Below are 18,953 nucleotides of genomic sequence, written 5' to 3'. Positions count from 1 at the left end.
CAACTACAGGGTGTTGTTAGGATATAAACTATATATTTGGTGATACACAAAAACAAATATGCAAAATAGTCTCCAATTTACACGAATAGCCTGCATAAACATATTTGGCTGAACAGTCCACAGACTCTAGACACTAAGTTCGGGTAAATATAAGAAGACTTACAGTCAGTTGATGATCCTTTGATTCTCCAGTGTCCTTCATCGTAATGTTTTGCGGGACGTTTTCACGGTTATCAGTAAACTAAAACATGCGCGTCACGTGAAGAGAGCACAACAGACACCGCGCGGTCATGATCCACGCAACAATTCACCTGCGCTTCTGTCTCTAAGATTATAAAACACACTGAGCGATTACACCCTGGACGCGGGCGTTCAGGTCCATGTCTGAGCGGGATGTGTGTTTCTCCACCCACGGTAAACCCGTGAGCGAATGTGTGTGTCCGTTGTGTTTGTAATGTCCCTAGAGATGAGCAGTAGTGCGCACTGCCGTTGACGCTGACGCTTCTTCCACTCAGGTGCACAGAACCAGAACTTCTCAGACTCTGAGGCAGCAGCGACACCTACTGGTCAGGAATTGTACTGCAGTTTTCTTCCGTTAGTCCTGTTTTATAATTCCCCCTATAACTATTATATGTTTTTAATAATTAATATTAAGTGGATTAATGATTGTGTATTATATTAATTATATGATATCAATATATAATAATTAATATAATAATGTTTATATATTTGTATAAAAGTACTATTGTTTGGGTTATACATTTTTAAAATAAACAATAATGAAAAGGTAAACTTCATTTAAAGCTTTTATAATTTTAAAGATTATAATAATTTTATATTCAAGAATTTTTGCCTTTTAATAAGAAATGTATCATTAGAAAACCATTATGTCCATACGCACCTCAAATTACGAACAAACAAATACTCATTTTATTCAGTTTACTCCACTTTTTTATTTTTAATTACCTATTCATACAATACTAGTATTTTGAGATCTTGAGACTCATGTGGAAGGCTATAAAGACAAATATAATCAAACAATAGTGAATATTTACAGTTAGCTCTGATTAACATGCTATTTTGAGAATATGAAAGATGAGTGAAAGTCTGAAACAACACTGACAACTGCTGAACTAATTGCAGTAATCACACATAATTAAAAATGCTAAATGCATTTTATTGCATTAGTCACTTACATGACATAACATAAGAAAGACAACAAACATTTGTTGCATTTATTCCTTGAATTCAACATGAAATCACCAATCAACTTTCTTAATGCACATTCCTGGTCAAGTCAAGTTTATTTGTATAGCACTCTTCACAATACATCTTGTTTCAAAGCAGCTTTACAGAGTTCTTGGTCATGGTGTGAAACTCCAGTCCACTTCTGGTATTTAATGCCCACTTTACACAATCCAGCTGGTTCATGATAAATAAACGTTTTCTCACTGAATATCCCATTTCACTCAGAAATACATCAAATTATGGAAGTAAAACGGGTTGCAAACATGATCTGAGTGTGAGACCAGCTCAGTGTTGGCAATCTACAGAGAGATTTCGCTCCTTTTAAAGGAAGAAACACCGTTAGTTTCATGCTGCTCCTGGAAATCTTTCTCTTCACACACACCTTTATCCTGAAGGGAATAAGAAAACACAGATCAAAAACTACAAAACCATCCAAACTACTTTTTTGTCCAATTAATTGCCTATAGAAATCATGTGAGACACATAAAACCAATCTAATTATAACCCCCCTTCTTTATTCTCAAATAACTTAGGTCCTTGAAAAGGCCAGAACCATTAATCGCATGAGCCTTTGAGTGGACAAGCCTACAGCAATACACTTCTGATGCTCACACCAGCTCAAATGCCTCCTCACCAATCACAGAGGAGCATAAAGCATCATGGGTATAGACGAAATAGACTTTATTGATTTTTCTTTCTTTGTCTTTCACAATAGAGCTTTTCCTACCCAGCTATCAGGGTTATATATAGAGCTCGGGACCCTTATCTTATTGGAGCAACAGTCCAAACATGGGGCGCAATTTGTTTAAGCTCCACAAAGGGGGGGCAATTTAATTTGACGGGCTGTTCTGAAACAACACCCATCAAAACAACAGACGTGTGGTTAAAAACCTTGAAATTCAAAATGCGTGCACTGAACACGTTAACTCTGTGAACATCCTTCACCTTCTCTCGTTGTCTCTCCTCGTTCCACTCTTTCTTCTTCTCGGCTTCCATGATTTCGAAGAACTCCCTCTCTGCACGGGCCACAAGCTCTTCTGCGCTCTCCTCCCCGTCTGCCTCTTTGCCCTCGTCCTCTCGGCTCTGCTCGGAGCGGCTGCGCTCCTTCAGACGCATCTCTCGGTGCCGAGCTTCCAGAATCTTCTCCCTCTTGGTCTCACGTTCAAACATCTGCAAAAACACACAAGTTCAGTGTATGACAGGTGATAGTACAGTACATACAAATTTACTGATTCTTCAGTTACATGAACTTTTCTTTTCCCTAGTATGATTTTTAAATATTCTAGTTTTATATTAGAAATTCTAATATTTAAAAACACACAACTGTTTTCAACGGTGACGATAAGAAGAAATATTTCTTGTGCACCAAATCAGCATATTAGAATGATTTAAAAGGCTGGAGTAATGATGCTGAAAATTGAGTTTTAAAATTAATTTTAAATTGCAATATTATCTACTGTTTTTAGAGTATCTCTGTTCAAATAAATGCACCCTAGTTCACTTTTGAACTGTTTTATATGATGCATGCTTTAATATGGACTATGAAGAAATCATTATAATGCAGATCTGACCTCTGAGACCATGGCCTTCTCGTTCTTCTGGAGTGTGCATAGGCCTGCTGAAATCTCCAGCAGTGTGGTGGTTCCCAGCTGAGAGCCGCAGCCCAGGAAGCGGCTGTTATCTTGCACCCGGATGCTGGACAGGGCTTCATCACAAACCTGCGAGGAAACACACACATTGGGAACATTTCTTTAAACAGCTAATGCTGCGATACTGGACTGTGAGATGCTTTCAGTACAAGGAGGAGGCATTAAGGACCAACTTTGAGACTGAGAGTGGGGTCGTTCTGTTTAAACAAGATGTCCCACACGTCCAAGGTGCCGTCCATCTTTACTGTAAAGAAGACCGAGGGTCTGACTGGACTCCAACAGCCATCTAACAGATGGGCCATGTGATACCTGGTAAGAATTGTCAATGTTTTTGAAAGTCTCTCTTATACTCAAGACTGCATTCATTTAACCAAATGTATAGTAAAAACTCATTTCATAATGCGGTGTTTGAGTAGTTACTTTGTCCACATGATGGAGGACTCCTTGATATCCTCTGACCAGATGCGGGCGGTCCAGTCAGCCACAGTCAGGAAGTTCTTCGGAAAAAACGGGTTCCTCTGCAGGGCGTAAATGGGACCGTGGTGCCCGCTGTATGTGCATACGATCTTCTCAGCAGGGGTTTTTGCTTTGCGGTTGCATGAAACCACAAGACCCTGCTCTGTGCCCACCATGAACTTAGTGGGCTTGTGTAATCAAAAACAAAAGATGTTTAGGTTCTCAACATCTATTTCTACGAAGGTTCTTCTTTAAGTGAGCCAAAAAGACACTAATGACAGCTCTTACCATAGTGGTCTCAAACTCCAGCGAGACGGCACCAAGGGCATTGTCAAGGTTCCCCTTTTTACTAGGGTCCAGTACGAGTCTCTCAGTGGGCTCACTCATCTTACGAATGTCCCACCACAGTACCTGGTGTCAGATGCATGAGTGTCTCAATGAAATACTGTGTGGTTTATTTCTTTAGGTTTAGACGTTTGTGTCATTGAACACAGACCTGGCCATCTGTAGAAGCCGAGAAGATGTCCGTGCCTGTCTTCGACTGCAGCCAGATGACTTTGTAGACAGGATCTCTATGGCTGTGTTCGATTGTGGACATCTCTGCTGGCTGGCTGCCCTTACGAGTGTCCCAATATGCTGGAAATGGGTTAAATAACAAGGTAAGCATGCATGATTTTAATAGGTTATTCAAGTACATTTACACAAATTCATCTGCAGATGCCATTCCAAAGTACATCCTCATTTCATATTTGTATTCAGCGCCATAGACTATTAGTCTAGCAGTTAGACTATCTAGCAAATGCTATTCAGACAAGGTCAAAGGTACTTATTTATGCATTAACCGTAATTTATTGAGAACTAAAATTGCACAGAGCGACCGAGGCCAATCGAATAACACCACTAAAAGAGATGTTCATAAGTGTTTTGGCTGCTGGAATAAACGCTCAGGTGATAAAAACCCACCGATTTGTCCATTGTAGCTTCCCCCAGCAAGAATGTGTGAATCTTTCGGGTTGTACTCCAGACAGACAAGTGGAGATACAGGTTTCAGTGTCATTTCAGGTTTATTGGGATTTTCTAAAAGTAAAAAAAAACAACAACATATGTTTGTTGCACATGACTTTTTTGTTAAATTACAAAGATGCGCTGTTCTTAGGTAATACCAATGTCCCATATGTAGGAGTCGAAGCTCATGTCATTGGGTGCTCTTTGAAACTCCAGGGAAGAGTAGGAGACAGCAAGTTTATGGTTTCCATCGGGGTGCCAGGACAAACTGGTGGCTGTGCGCTTCACTTCATTCGGGTCTCTAGAAAAAACACAGTATCAAAAAATTTCAAGATTCAAAAGTTCTATAGTTAATAGTAAAAACCTTTTTTTCTTCTTCTTTTTTTTTTTTTTAAGAAGTAAGTCCATCCTAATGTGTAACTTGTAAATGGGGGTAGTAATTTTTTGATTATTGATAATATTAAGAAATTGCTCTTATAGCTCAAATAATACCAATAGCTCAAAAGAACAGCATTTATTTGAAATGCAAACATGTTGCAACACTGTTGCTTTTGATCAATTTAATGCATCCTTGCTGAATAATACTACTAATCTCTCCCTCTCAAAAAATAAAATAAATAAATAAAATTCTTACTTATCCCAAACGTTTGTATGGTAATCTATGCATATATGTTAGAAAATGAGATAAAATATATATATATTTAAAAAATTGACTGAATTCAAATGAAAATGTTGAAAAGCAAAATTATTATTAATAATAAAAAAAGTGACCTTGTTGATATACAGTTAGGTGCGCTCACCTGAAGACATTGATTGTCTTCGCTGATGGCTGTTCCTCCGATTCCTCCACTACCTCCTCATCCTCATCCTCAAAAAACTCCTGGTAGATGTCAGTGGCATTGTTCTGCTTGCAACAGTGTTCCATGAGCTGCAATAGGCAAAATTGGGCTTGTTTTTCAATAAGGAAATCAAAAGCATATCTTCTGATCTTCCTGAATTGAAGTCTTGTCTCATATATTGCTCATATAATACTTGACGGTTAACGGTTTAAGGCACTCACACCAGCAATCTGCATGATGGTGTTCTGATAGTGTTCGTCTTTCTCCACTTTCTTCCTGTAGCGTATGGTCGCCTCCATGTCCTCTGGATTGAGATCTTTCGGCCAGCCTCCTTCCACATGGTTTATTCCTCGGGACTCTGATTCAAAGCGCTCTGTGTTCACCTGAACATGACAAGAACTTTCAAATTCAGTCCATGATGGAAACTAATTGATATTATATTAAAGTATATTAATCCATTTCATTATATTTTATGAAGGTATAGTTGTTTGCAAAATGCACGGTCATGGATTTGTTTTTATTTTATTTTATTTTTATTTTTTTGCTGTGTTAATGCTGGTCTCACCTCATGCTCGGACATTTCCTCTGCGCACTGAACCGTCACATTACATGGATCTCTCACTATGAAGTTTGCAGCGAGGGAAATGTCAGGCAGAATGTCCACATGCAGCTCAGCTGGACGGTCTGAAAAGTTACACTGGCGCCCGAACTCACTGCGCTTTTTTGTGTACACGTACACAATCTCCATTTTCGCTAAAGGTAAGAAATATTAAAAGAGGATGGTGTCAACAGTTCTTGATTAAATTTACATTTTTATCTTTTTTTTTTTTTGCTTGTTTGTTTAAATAAAATATGCCATATATTCCCTCAATTAATGAGGGCATAAATGTTTATCTAATTATTATACATATATTTTTTGTAAGCTTGCTCAGGACAGATTAAGTTTATTTTTTTATTTAAATAGTTTTAGAGCAATTATTGCATAAAGTCTATATATATACTTTTATGATACATTTAGATTAATTATAGAAGGATATCACACACACTTAATGCTATAAAAAAAAAAATATATATATATATATATATATCTATATATATATAATAAAAATAAGTTCTAAATACGTTTCAACGTAACGTTATACTAGATTGTAACGCTGACTACGGCGGTAACCTGCCATAACAAAGACTGTTCATAAAACTGCTTCTTGCTCATTGTCAAAAACTGTTAGTCATTTAAAGCCCCCCCCCCACCCCCACCCACAAGAACATGTTCAATAAAAAAAGGCAGCACATCGACATAATAAGGTCGAACTACGATTTAATATGATTATTATGGACATTTATTTGAGCAGTTTAGTTCCAAAATAGAATGCGGAGTCAAATTAACTTTGGAAGGACTGCATTGAAGCATTCCAAGGCATGTGTCAGTCAACAGCAGTCGCTCGTTTAATAAGCTCTTTCAAAATCCGACACGTTATTAATCTTACCTGATTTTGTGTCGCTGTGTGGGTTTTGCTGGTTTTACTGCGTCACTGGTCTGCAGGAGTTTACTGTATCCTAGCAGCGCGGCGCCACTGACGTCACCTTTTCAGACAAACTTTTACTTTTTAAAAGTGATAATGTTAATAGTACTAAATACCAAAAGCAATGCATCGTGCTTAGAATTGTACGTATAGATATGTATGCGTAATTTTATGATGTATTATTCAGATTAAACTATTTGTTTTTGGTTTTACCTCAGGCTTTTTTTTTTTCTTTTCTTTTTTGCCGATGTTAGACAACAGCGCCAGTAGAGCGCGCTATACTCACAGAGCACAAACAGGAATATTTTAAGGATCATTAACATGGTAAGGAATGTTAGATGGTTAAATTAAGTTTTAGTACAGTTTGTTATTTCATCATCATTTATTCAATAGCAGATCGTCACCATGAAGTTAAACTTAAAAAAAAAAAAAAACAAGTAACCACCCTCAGTTTTTGCAACAGTTCTATTCATGCACCCAAAGTAGTAAAATCAGTTAAAATTGTATTAAAACTGTCTAAATAGGCAATAAATCAAATGGATGTGACCATAAATCTTAAATGAGAACACACTGTGCAAACATCTGTCCAAGTAGCTGATTTTATTAAACAATAAACTGAAAATGCCACACAAGAACGGAGCAAAGAAAGAAATACAAATCATCACCAACATCATATATCATACAGGTTATTTACAGCTGCTCAACAGGTTAATACAAAGCATATCCTTTTGAATCATGTGAAGAAAATGGCTCAGTGTGCTCTCGCTCAAGTTGATATAAAAAGATTTAAAGTTCTAAGTAAAATGGCCCATCATTTTTGCCTGCTGGAAATGAGGTGAACATCTCTCAGGATGCCCGAAACATCATTTGTGGAACAAATCGACTGTATGTTCGGTCACTTTAAACTTTAAGTGAACACGTTGTGCTTAAAATGCCTCTACATGCAAAACAGAAACAGAAAAGCTTTTATTGCCCTCTCCCATAGATAAATATCAGCGGTCGCTCCCCGAATAAAGAAAACTAAGGCTTTAGAGGCACAAAACATGCTTCCATTCTTGGCACAAAACACATTTAGAAAACAAAAGAAGCTTCACTTCAAACAAAAGAAGATGCATTAGTATCTGTACAGTTAGCCATCATAAAAAGTGATGACATGTCCATGAAGCCCACACTGCACAGTAGCTAAAAAAGCATTTGTTCATGAACAACCGCTTAGAAAAGTTCCTAGCAAACCTACTATCCTGATACTAGCAATGCTGCACACCATGGAGGACTAAATGTCCAATGGACAGAATATTAATACTTCAAACAGTGTCCACACTTATATGTACAAAATCTTTAAAATGACAAATGGGTAACTTTTATAAGTTTATGTACTCAGGTAAGAAAAAATGCTCAATTTTTATGCCTAAAAAATAGAGGTCCCACCATATTTATATTAGTCGTCTTTCACTACTATGTACTTATGAAAAAAAACAACCAATTGTTATTTGTCAGTGTTGTTATTGTTAACTAAAATTAATACAAAAATAAAGTTATTGAAATAAAGCGGAAAACAAATTACATAATTTTCATGATAGGTAAACAGTGTTATATATCCAGCAGATGCAATCACAGAAATGAATTACAGTACAGGTAAAAACACAATAAGTGCACTGCATCAAATGATAAATGTAAATGTTAGTACATGGTAGTTAAAGACACTTCATATAAAGTGGGTTCAAAAAGGTTTTTGTCACCCACGTCAAACAGTTTCTGCAGCTGAAAAGGCAATAGGGAAGACAACAGTCTATTTAATGAAAATATGGTGTAAACATACTGTTATTAGAGAGAGGATATTCCAGCACCTCACAAATGTGTCAGTAGTGAGAGAAAAGAAGCATCCCACCATCAGAATAATGGACAAACACACACAGACATGCAAGAACCTGTATGGACACACACAGAGTGCTCTTAAAATGCCGTTCTCCTCTCAGACTGAGCTCCTTTAACACAAAGAAGGGCGGGCAGACATGCTGGCATGAGAGTTTTCCATGTGTCCATATTTCCAAAGTGTAAAGACTCACACCAGAGGAAAACAGATCAGTTCTACGCTCGGAAATCCTCCCCAAAGTGTCTGATCTGGTCTTCGGTCATGGAGAGGTAGGTGGCTCTCATGGTTGGAGAGTACTGTGAAACACATCAACACAGCAGTCACAAACGGATAATATATAGATCACTAAAACCATTCAAGCAAACCAGAATGATTTTTCAGGAGTGGAATGAATATGAAATCTGATACCTGTATCTAAAAGATTGTGTTTAAGAAAGTAAAGGAAATCCTGTCATGATTTACTCACCCTCATGTTGCTCTGAACCTGTATAAAGTTATTAGCTGTCAAAAGGGTTTGTAAGGCATGCTAGTGGCCAGACAACACTACAATCCCACAGAGAAATGCTCTTGTAAATGCATCCTGACCTCCTACCAATAGATGCTCTATGTATCTATTCCTAACACACAACATATGTGGGTATGTCTATGAGGATCCATTCCATGCCAGGAGTGAAGGGGGGGGGGGATCACCCATACAAAATGTATTCAAACTCATGGGGTAAAACAAGGGGTGAAATAAAAGAGGGGCAATAATACTGTAATCATACAGCAACTTACGCGGTTTCTATATGGCTGAGAGTAAAGCTCCAAAAAGAATTTTATTTTTGGGTTAAAAAAAAAGAAAAAAAAGAAAAAAAAAAGAAAAAAAGAACAGAAACATACAAACAGAGAAACATACGAACAAACAAAGAAAAACCGTAAAAGAAGCTATTAGCAGAACACATTAGAAAGCCACTGGCTATCAAAGGACAAATAGAAGATTAAGGGTAGAAATAATCATGGTAAGAGTTTAAAGTCAATACAAAATGAAAATTTAGTCAATTTACTCTCTTTATACATGGTCTAATTTTTGTTAGGATGAGCACAGATGAATTGTGCACATTAACATCACAAATAATTACTAAATAAATAACTACATCACTGCTCAAATGTTGGGTTTGAGATTTGAGTTTTAAAAAAAAGCCTCTTCTGCTCACCAAGGCTGCATTTAATTGAGCATAAATATAATTAAAATAGTAATATTGTGGAATATTATTCTTGATAAAATTACTTTTCTATTTGAATCAATTTCTAAACATAATTTATTCTTGTGATGGGAAATAAAGGCGCACTATAAATAAAAATGGTATTATTATTTTTAAAGCTGAATTTTCTGCATCATTACTCCAGTCTTCATTGTCACATGATCCTTCAGAAATCATTCTAATAGTCTGATTTGATGCTCAAGAAACATGCATTATTATCAATGCTGAAAACAGTAAGTAGGCTTTTTTTATAGAAACAGCCTTTGATGAAAGAGTCTTTGATAATAGAAACCACACTATTTTGGAATAGAAATATTTTGTAAATGTCTTTACTACCGCTTTTGATTAACGTAATGTTTCCTTTCTAAATATATATATATATATCCTTTAGAATAGAATATATATACTTTTGAACAATAGTGTACATATGGCCAATTTCACATCGACCCTTAAAATGATTATGAAATAAGGTTAAATCTTTGGTGTGAATTATTGCCATTGTATCAACATGAGTGTATGTGTGGTCATGAGAAGGACACGGCCTCTGGAGCCCAACGCACCGAAGGAGGAGGAGATCCCCTCCCGATCAGTGGCACGTTCTCATAGCGCGGGTTTCCTCCAAACAGCGCAGACTGGTTCCTGTCAAAACAAGACAGTGATAAATATAAAGAGAGAATGAGGGTGAGAGTTCAAGACAGAGTGAGAAAGGAGAAAGGATAGAAGTATTTTAGAAATTATACAGTAAGTGAACTTCATCGAAAATTCCTCAAGAAAGGAAAATCCATCAACATTAACATCAGCTCCCCTCTATTTCACCCAAAAGTTCCTAAATTGAGCTGCCACACAAAATCCAGACACATCAATCTGGAAACAGGATATCACAGAAAATGAAAAAGAATAACTCATGTTTAAGGTTGACTCTTACATATATTCTGACAGAGGTGCGTTGGTCACAGCCTGTGTTGGAGGGTGCAGGCTGGTTTGGCTGCCCATGCTGCTACTGTAGCTGCAGAAGCTGTGCATGTTGCCCTGGTGTGAATGGTGGGATGTCATTCGCCGGCTCTGAGGGTTAAACGGGTCCCCGTCATCAATGTCATCATAATCTCTGTCTCTATGGAGAGAGAGAGAGAAGCATCGTTTACACTATTATAAATTATATAATATATAATTATATAATATATTAATAATATAAATATAGCACCATCAGAATTCAAAATACTAGAAAGGGATAGTTCACCCATTAAAAAAAAAAAAAAAACACCTGTAATTTGACCAGCACCTGTTTGGTTTCTTACACACTTATATTTTATGTTCAACATAAAAAAGAAACTTATAGAAGTGCAACTTGAGGGTGAGTAAATAATGACAGAATTTTCATTTTTGCATAACCTATCCCTTTAAGCAGTCAAGCACAACAGAAGCAAAATAAGAAGCTAAGTAAGTGTATGCAAAATGGAAAAAACCCAATAAATATCTCGTTATGTCACAATTGCTTATCACTTTTGACCAACAGGTGGCGCTGCCACCAAATTGATCTGCTCTGCAAGCACCCTCAGGTCATGTTTCGGCATGCTTGCTTCATGCAAAGGCTCTAACAGACCTGGCTGTATTTATCAGCTGACTCCCAAAGAACTTAATTAGCTAGTTTATGCATGTTTGATTAGAGTTAAGTGCACAATAGCCAAAAGTGAGTGATCTAAATGCATTCTGGGTGTGTGTACTGTACCTGTTGGCAATCTGTCGCCACGCTCTCGGGATGGCACACAGCATGACAGAGAAGGCACAGGCCGCCAGCAGAGAGAACAGACAGAGATACAGCAATCCCTCCACACCATCATAACACACACCTATCAGAGCGTCCAGGTAGTCCTGCAAACACACACACACCCCACAAGAGATTTAGATGCATTTTACTAATTGCTAAAATCTCACTAATCTCACAGCATTATATCAGACAGAAACAGGTGGAACATGTATGTGTGCTCGGTACCTTATTGAGTCCTCGGCAGTCTAGAAGTGCAGTGAGCTGATGTAGACTGGCCTCTGAATTATTCAATAAATGCTGAATACTCAATAAATCCCTCTGAAAAGAACCAGGAAAAAATAATTAAAATTAAATACAATACAATAAAATGCATTTACTCATATAGCTTTTTTATTCACCAAGAAAGAAGTGAAATAATATTTCCTTCTGGAGCATCAGTGAGCGTTTGAACTTTTTTGTAATAGTTGCAGACGAGTCCCTCAGTTGTCCTCAGTGTGAAAAGATGGATCAGTCATTGTCGCAAAGGGTTTAAATATGCAAAAGATGCTGGAAAACCAAAGAATTTGTGGTAACTGGATATTTTTTTTGAAAAACAGTGGACAATTTAACTAATCAGGACAAACAAGGGACTCGTGAACGTCTAAACGCAAAATAAAAAAGCAACACAGTATTAACAATCAAGTGTATTATATGTGGATTATATGTAAACATGCTTTGCGTGAAATATCTTTTTCAGGTCAGGACTAAATAAAAAAATAATAAATAATAAAAAATAAATAAAGCAATGGGCCCTTTTATACACCTGGTGCAATGTGCAGCGCAAGTGTTTTTGCTAGTTTTAACCCGACGCAGTTCTCATTTTCCCATCCTGCCCTGCGTTGTTTAAATAGCAAAATGCATTTGTGTCCATTTGTGCACCCATGGGCATGCTGGTCTGAAAACGAGGTGTGTTCAGGCGCTTTGCTGGAGCGTTGCTATTTTGAGGAACTGAAAATAGACTGCACCATAGACCAACTCAAACCTGGTCTAAAGTCTGGCACATTGTCTATTTCTTTGTTATTTAAAGAGCATGTTCGTATAGGAAGAGAATAGGTACAACCCATTTAGACCATGTGCCAGACATGCTAACTGTTTTCCCGTCGTTAAACTAGCAAAAGTTGATTCGGAGTGCACCTGCGCCATTCGCTTTAGACCATATGCTTAGATCATTAAATCAGGACCCAGTGTGTGCTACTGTAGATTGTCATAATGTCAGAAGTTATATATAACTATAGTGAATATCGCACATACAGTATATTATTGTTTTCATTCATTTTCTATATTCTAATCCATTTTCTATATTCAAATCAAACTGTGATGCACACTCACCTCAGCTGTGGGGAACAGAGGCACTGCAAACTGCAAGAGACCTTGGATCTGGATCTGCATGGTGGTTAGCGATCTCTGGAAGAGAGTCAGGGACTGCAAAACAAAATAATTCAGGATCAGTTCCTTATGTTTAAGGGCTAACAAACACAACATCCATAGTTTACACATCACATATACGGTTCATCCTGAAAGGGACTCGTGTGCAGTTTCAATCCCTACCAGCAGAGAGAGAAACTGCACCATACACAGATACACACACCTGCTAACACTGTCAGCTTTAAAATCTAGGTAAATAGATAAATAAAAAAATAAAATATATATATACCCAAACACTGTGTCTTGAGAGGTTGATTTTGTTTATTCTAGGGAGGATATTCTTTGTATTACAATAATGTGATTTAGATTTTTGTCATGAAAATTACTTGATTTTGTGACTAAATATGACCCAGGATTTTGTTTGTTGCAAGATTCACCAGCAAGTGGAACGGCAGATAATTACATCTTAAACCTAAATAAATGTATCCACTTTCTTTGTATAATTTTCACCCTTGTGTCTTGATATGAGAGTGAATTAATGCACTGTGGAAAGGAAAATGCATCTCTATCCCTGACCACACATGAAAAAAAAGAGGCAAGAAAACAAAAAAGAGTGACAGAACAAGAGATTTAGAGACTGCGTGAGTCTGAATAAAGAGTGAATAGAAATAAACAAAGATGAGACCAAGAACTGACATGAGTAATATGGTAAAAAAATATATAAATATCCATCATATCCATTTTTTCATAAATTAAAAACACTGATGATGCTCTTTACAGATTAATTTTGAGTGACTGAGTGAGTGAGTAAAGGACATACAACTGATGTCTTGTTACGAACATGTTTGTTTCTCTATCTTTGTGTCAACTCCATTGATCTGAAAGAGATGTCTACAGTTACTCTGTAGCTGAACTGCAGCAAGCTGAGATATAGGACACTGGCCTTTTACTGCCTGACCTAAAAACCCTGAGAGATGCAGAGAGACAGGAGAAGTGTGAGAGAAAGACAGAGTCAGGAAAAGAGTAAAGTAGGTGGAGAGGGAGACTGGTAATTCTGAAAGGTAGATTTGGGCATTTAAAACGGTTTCAAGTTAGCCATTTTAAAACCTACTGAGCAACCTACATAAAGTAAAGAGCATTTTAAGGAAGTCTATATATTTGGCCAAAATGTAAATCAGCATTTGCATTAATATATATATATATATATATATATATATATATATATATATATATATATATATATATATATATATATATATATATATATATATTATACACAGTATATATAGTTAAAAATGTATTTGCCCAATATTTATTTGTTTTGACCAATTAGTCACTTATGAGGTTTCATTTAAATTAGGACAATGTTACTGAATCAATAACGCCATGAAAATATAAATGATGAATTGCAAGCTTGCAGTCTGAGAAGAATGTGATGAATAACAAAACAGAAAAAAATGTAAATGCATCTTTATATTGCATTGCTCTTGCTGAGATATATATATAGCCAAGTGAACACACTCTTACAAACTACTTATTTTTATTTAATCAATCAAAAATAGTAAATTAAGTTTCAAAAATATTAGTTATTATCTTAAGTAATGGCACACTAATAACAATAATACAAAAGGCCATAAACATCCTTACTGCATTGCCTGTGCTGACATATAAACAATAAATGTAACTAACCAAAACAAATTGGTTACAAAGAACAAAGTGCATGTGATAATTTCTATTAACCATAGTACCTGCTGAAATGGATTGGGGAGCTTCTGGCTGCAGTATAAGTAATAATGCACAATATCTAGAAAAAAACAAAAAAACAAAAAAAACATTAAGAGTGCATTATTAACACCATGACATATAGACCATAGAAAATAAAACATCTGGACATCTTTAAGTATATATTAATCATGTGATGCATGATATCAATAATACTAAACAGATGTGTAGAAGCCATTTTAACCAATCAGACTGTGGTTGTATTTTCATTTTTGGGTGAACTATTCCTTTAAGTCTTGCGTGCTATGAAAAAGCAGCCTCTGAGGAATTAAATTTTCCTCCGGGAAGCTCCGTCCTCAAGCACCTGAGGGAGCTTCTGTCTATCTGCTGGTGCAGGAACATATTATGGCTGAGAACAGGATTAAAGTTTCATAATCACAGGAATGGCCATTTTACCCATGTATTCAGTCACAGTGATTATGGAGCAGGATTAAAGGTCTCTCAGATTAACCTTTAAAACTATTCAAGCACTTGATAGTGTAAAAATACCATTTCATGCAAATGTATACACTGAAGAAGCATAATCCCCATTCATAATATGAGATTAAATGAGCCGGCCATGAATCTGTGTGTGCGCACGTGCATAAGTGTCCACGTCTGTTTTTCTCCCTACATATAGTACATTTATTAAGAATAAGAGATACACTCACCTGAGCTGATTACGTCTTTTGTTTGGTTCATCAGAAATTTGTCTGGTGCAACACAGAAATCACTTGTGCCCTAGACCGTAAAACACACATAAAGTTAAAAACCTGCAATAAATTAAATAGAAATATAAAATATATACACTACCATTCAAAGGTTTGATGTCAGTAATGTTTTTTTAGGTGACCTTACGTTCACCACAGCTACATTTATTAGATTAAACATACAGTAAATACAGTACAATTGTTAAATATTATTGCAATATTTATTTTCTATTTTTGAATACATTTTTAAATGGATTTTATTCCAGTGATGGATTGCAGAATCACTACTCCAGTCTTCAGTGTCACATGATCATTTAGAAATCATTCCAATATGCTAATATTGTTGCTTAATATTTTTCCTCAAAAGTTATGCTTTTTTTTTTCTTTTTTTTTTTTTGATAAACAGAAAGTGCAAAAGAACAGCTTTTAACTTGAAATTTTGTATAATAAATACACTGTTACAAAATGCTTGTATAATTGTATTTCAGCTAAACACACTCAAGTTGCTGTAGGATGTTTGGGGCAATAGGTGAAGGGACATAAATCAACACAGGAAGTACACACAGATGCAAACACACACTCATACTGTAGATTTGATGTATAAACTCATGGGTACAAAAAAAAACTGCTATCTGTTAAACAGGAAGGAACATAGGCAACAGGAAATCGGGATGCAGACACTATCCTGTAATGATTGTCTAAGGAAAAAAACAGTCATGCAGAAACACCACGCACACACTCTCACATATAGTCTGCACATAATCATCCCCAGGCTGCGAAAGGAGCACATATTCCTGTCAACAATACATTTGCATTCGACGATGACATCATTGTTCCATTCGACCAGGAGCAATTTCTCTCACAAGGCAAGACAGACTCAAAACAATTCAGATAAGAATCCAATCGACAGCACTGAAAAGTATTGAAAAATAATACAATATACAAAATAATAAATCAAATCAAATAAATAAAAAACAAGTGGTAATATTGACAACTAACTCAGACTTTGTCGTCCAATTTCAGAAGTCCAACACAAGTCAATATTTGTCACTTCTCAGCCTTTATTACATGGCGAACCATTAGGAGCATTCTTTTTTCTGCAGTGATACATTTCTATCAATTTTAAAACATTCCCCTCATCTGGTTTCAGAGCAAGGAAGTTTAAAGTCAAGACCACATCCTGTTGAACTCCTGAGGCTCGATACCTTGTGTTATGCATTAATTCATTAGCCGTGCAGACAGGATCAAAGCCCTGTGTGTCTGTGTCTAACGCCGGCACGAAAGATGGGTTCATTACAGAGAACTAAGTGTGTCCACTGATGCTGAAGAGGTAACACATCTACAATTCTCTCTTAATGAGCTGAAACAAGCTTCCATAGCGAGTTTGCAGCCTATTAAATGAATTTGAATCATTTTATTTATTTTTTTGCTGTGGACTTTGTACATTCAGCTGTGGGAGATTTGTAAGTAATGCATGAACCATAATTTCTCTCACAAACTCAGCACTAGCAACAAGTTCCCCTGACAGACTCTATTGATTCTCCTATACTGTTTGCCTTTTTTCTTTTTTGATGGATATAATTGGTTTGTGGGTAGTGCATTCATAACCTGCCAGTGACAGTTATGAGTAGGGGAATAAGTGTGTGAGTGAGTGGAACAGTTTGAAAGAGAATATAGAGGGGGTATAAAAGTTAAATGAATCACACTCAGTCATAAAACTTTGCCAAAAACTGATTCTCCTAAGACTCTACGGGGATGCTCTCTAAACTCAATTATAATTCTGAACCTAAAAAAAAAAAAACTGTTAATAACGCATCCACACAGCAATTTTAAGTGCAATTAATTCGTTTGATTTAATCTGAATTAAATTGACTGCAATGAACTAAACTTTTATCTAGACTCAACAAAATCATGTGGACGTAATGCTGAATCAAAAAAACCCATTGGGTCTTTTTAACTGAAAGTGGGCCTCCATTCCTCCATTCCTGCGGCTCCTCCACCCCAAAATGATTTTTTTTTTTTTAATTAAGGAAACTAGGGTGGAGTATTCTTTTAATTTACATGCTGACATATTAAGCATAGAAAAAGAAATGGCTTGGTTTAAAAAAAAAAAAAAAACCTGGAAAAGATCAGAGACTATGTGTCGATTGTAACATAAGAGAATTCAAACAGTGGCTTTACAATACCTGCCCTTTCTTTTATTTCCTCCTCCTTCATTGATGTGGTTTAATGAAATCTGCCACATTTAACTCTTTTGCCAATAAACACATAAACCAGTGTTTTTGATTGCACACACACCCACATCGATAAATTGGAAGTTTATCACCTCCTTCAGTGAAGCAGACAGCAGTTGACTATTATTTGTCATGCTCTGTCACATAAATAAGCTCTTGATAGCGACGGACTGACTGTGACCCGCCTCAAGTGCTTATAAAACCAAACAATGTCACATAAAAATGCACAATGTATGTAATCACATGAAGTGTTATGAATGCAATTACTGATGGGTTTTTCTTGAATCGGATAATGATCCAAACAGAATCACTGACTGAATAGCAGGCTTGTTGGCTGGTACTTACCACTGCAGTGGCCACATCAGCTCCGAGAGATGCCCAACTCAGTATCAGAGTCAGAACACCGCAGACCATCATCCTGCACACACATCATAAACAATGGTTAACAATTATGCTACTGTGTTTTGGGGTTGAATTTTGATCTTACAGTTTGTGCTTCTGTTTGTGTGAGAGAAATTTAGGTAGACCATACCCTACCAAACTTATTCCTCTGATTTTGTCCCCTTTGAATCTTTATTAATGAAGGTTTTGAACCATATACACCATCACTGATCTCAATTTAGGATTTCTCTGAAACCATTTACTTCCATTAGACAGCAGAACACTTCCAACACTTCACTTTACACTGAACATGACAGCAAGTTTTCTTTGCTCATAAACGCACTGTGCTACTAAATAACACACTTTATACCTCAGGAAATACTATGCAGTAAAATGGCTGGTTTCCTTTGTAATTTGTCATTTGAATGAGAACTGTAATGAAAAACATTATGTCCTTTTTCAGGTGTACAGCATTAAAGACGATCCTTTGAGAACAAGGATAATATTTGAGGGAGAACATTTTATTTGCTGTTCTTTTCTCCTTGATCTTTCATTTAATTAACTTATTTCTAATCAATCTTAAAGGGGGGCATATCATTATTTTTGTATCAATTGTATATCAATTGTTTTTTCCTGAGATAAAGTTCTTCCTCTTCCTGTTTATTTTTTACTTATTTATTTTTGCAGCAAAACTGTCATTTTCACCCCCGATTTGACCCTTATTTATTTTTTTCTCTCCAACTGCTTATTTTTAACAATTGACTGAATTTTGAATAAAAATGCCTTAATTTGAAAAAAAGTTTTTTACACTTGCTTGAGGCTGTTTTTTAAATGGTTAATGTGAATAATGGGAGATGGAAA

The 18,953-nt window shown here is 36.2% G+C and overlaps 3 protein-coding genes across 3 annotated transcripts in view; all 3 read right to left on the bottom strand.

Moving 5' to 3' along the window:
- LOC128025456 (kinesin-like protein KIF19) overlaps positions 1-522 on the bottom strand; it is a 58,543-nt gene extending 58,021 nt beyond the window's left edge. Inside the window, exon 1 of the mRNA XM_052611855.1 lies at positions 164-522. Coding sequence (XP_052467815.1) covers positions 164-202 — 39 coding nt within the window. The 5' untranslated portion in view covers positions 203-522. The remainder of the gene's footprint in view (positions 1-163) is intronic.
- Positions 523-1,156: 634 nt separating this feature from the next.
- Positions 1,157-6,732, bottom strand: dnai2b (dynein, axonemal, intermediate chain 2b). Its single transcript, XM_052611858.1, has 13 exons — positions 6,685-6,732; positions 5,763-5,950; positions 5,419-5,580; positions 5,159-5,286; positions 4,517-4,659; positions 4,317-4,430; positions 3,850-3,989; positions 3,642-3,764; positions 3,318-3,541; positions 3,071-3,206; positions 2,820-2,966; positions 2,194-2,418; positions 1,157-1,637 (listed from the first exon to the last, which is right to left on the bottom strand). Exons 2-13 carry the CDS (start codon positions 5,943-5,945, stop codon positions 1,548-1,550), a joined length of 1,815 nt encoding a protein of 604 aa, XP_052467818.1. The 5' UTR covers positions 5,946-5,950; positions 6,685-6,732; the 3' UTR covers positions 1,157-1,547.
- Positions 6,733-7,303: 571 nt separating this feature from the next.
- ttyh2 (tweety family member 2) overlaps positions 7,304-18,953 on the bottom strand; it is a 47,985-nt gene continuing 36,335 nt past the window's right edge. Inside the window, exons 6-14 of the mRNA XM_052611859.1 lie at positions 18,057-18,129; positions 15,439-15,508; positions 14,755-14,810; positions 12,971-13,063; positions 11,828-11,920; positions 11,564-11,706; positions 10,763-10,948; positions 10,398-10,476; positions 7,304-8,889 (exon numbers count right to left, since the gene is read on the bottom strand). Coding sequence (XP_052467819.1) covers positions 8,809-8,889; positions 10,398-10,476; positions 10,763-10,948; positions 11,564-11,706; positions 11,828-11,920; positions 12,971-13,063; positions 14,755-14,810; positions 15,439-15,508; positions 18,057-18,129 — 874 coding nt within the window. The 3' untranslated portion in view covers positions 7,304-8,808. The remainder of the gene's footprint in view (positions 8,890-10,397; positions 10,477-10,762; positions 10,949-11,563; positions 11,707-11,827; positions 11,921-12,970; positions 13,064-14,754; positions 14,811-15,438; positions 15,509-18,056; positions 18,130-18,953) is intronic.

Source organism: Carassius gibelio, chromosome A12 (genome assembly GCF_023724105.1).
Source record: "Carassius gibelio isolate Cgi1373 ecotype wild population from Czech Republic chromosome A12, carGib1.2-hapl.c, whole genome shotgun sequence".
Lineage (NCBI taxonomy): Eukaryota > Metazoa > Chordata > Actinopteri > Cypriniformes > Cyprinidae > Carassius > Carassius gibelio.
This window is presented reverse-complemented; position numbering and strand designations above follow the sequence as displayed.

What these genes read in the sequence shown, in the direction of transcription:
- dnai2b (XM_052611858.1), bottom strand. Translation starts at nt 5,945, where the DNA reads ATGGAGATTGTGTACGTGTACACAAAAAAGCGCAGTGAGTTCGGGCGC. An exon ending in CTCCTACATATGGGACATTG is followed by an intron (nt 4,431 to 4,516) that starts GTATTACCTAAG and finishes TTTTACTTTTAG; the next exon opens with AAAATCCCAATAAACCTGAA. An exon ending in CGGCTTCTACAGATGGCCAG is followed by an intron (nt 3,765 to 3,849) that starts GTCTGTGTTCAA and finishes ATCTGACACCAG; the next exon opens with GTACTGTGGTGGGACATTCG.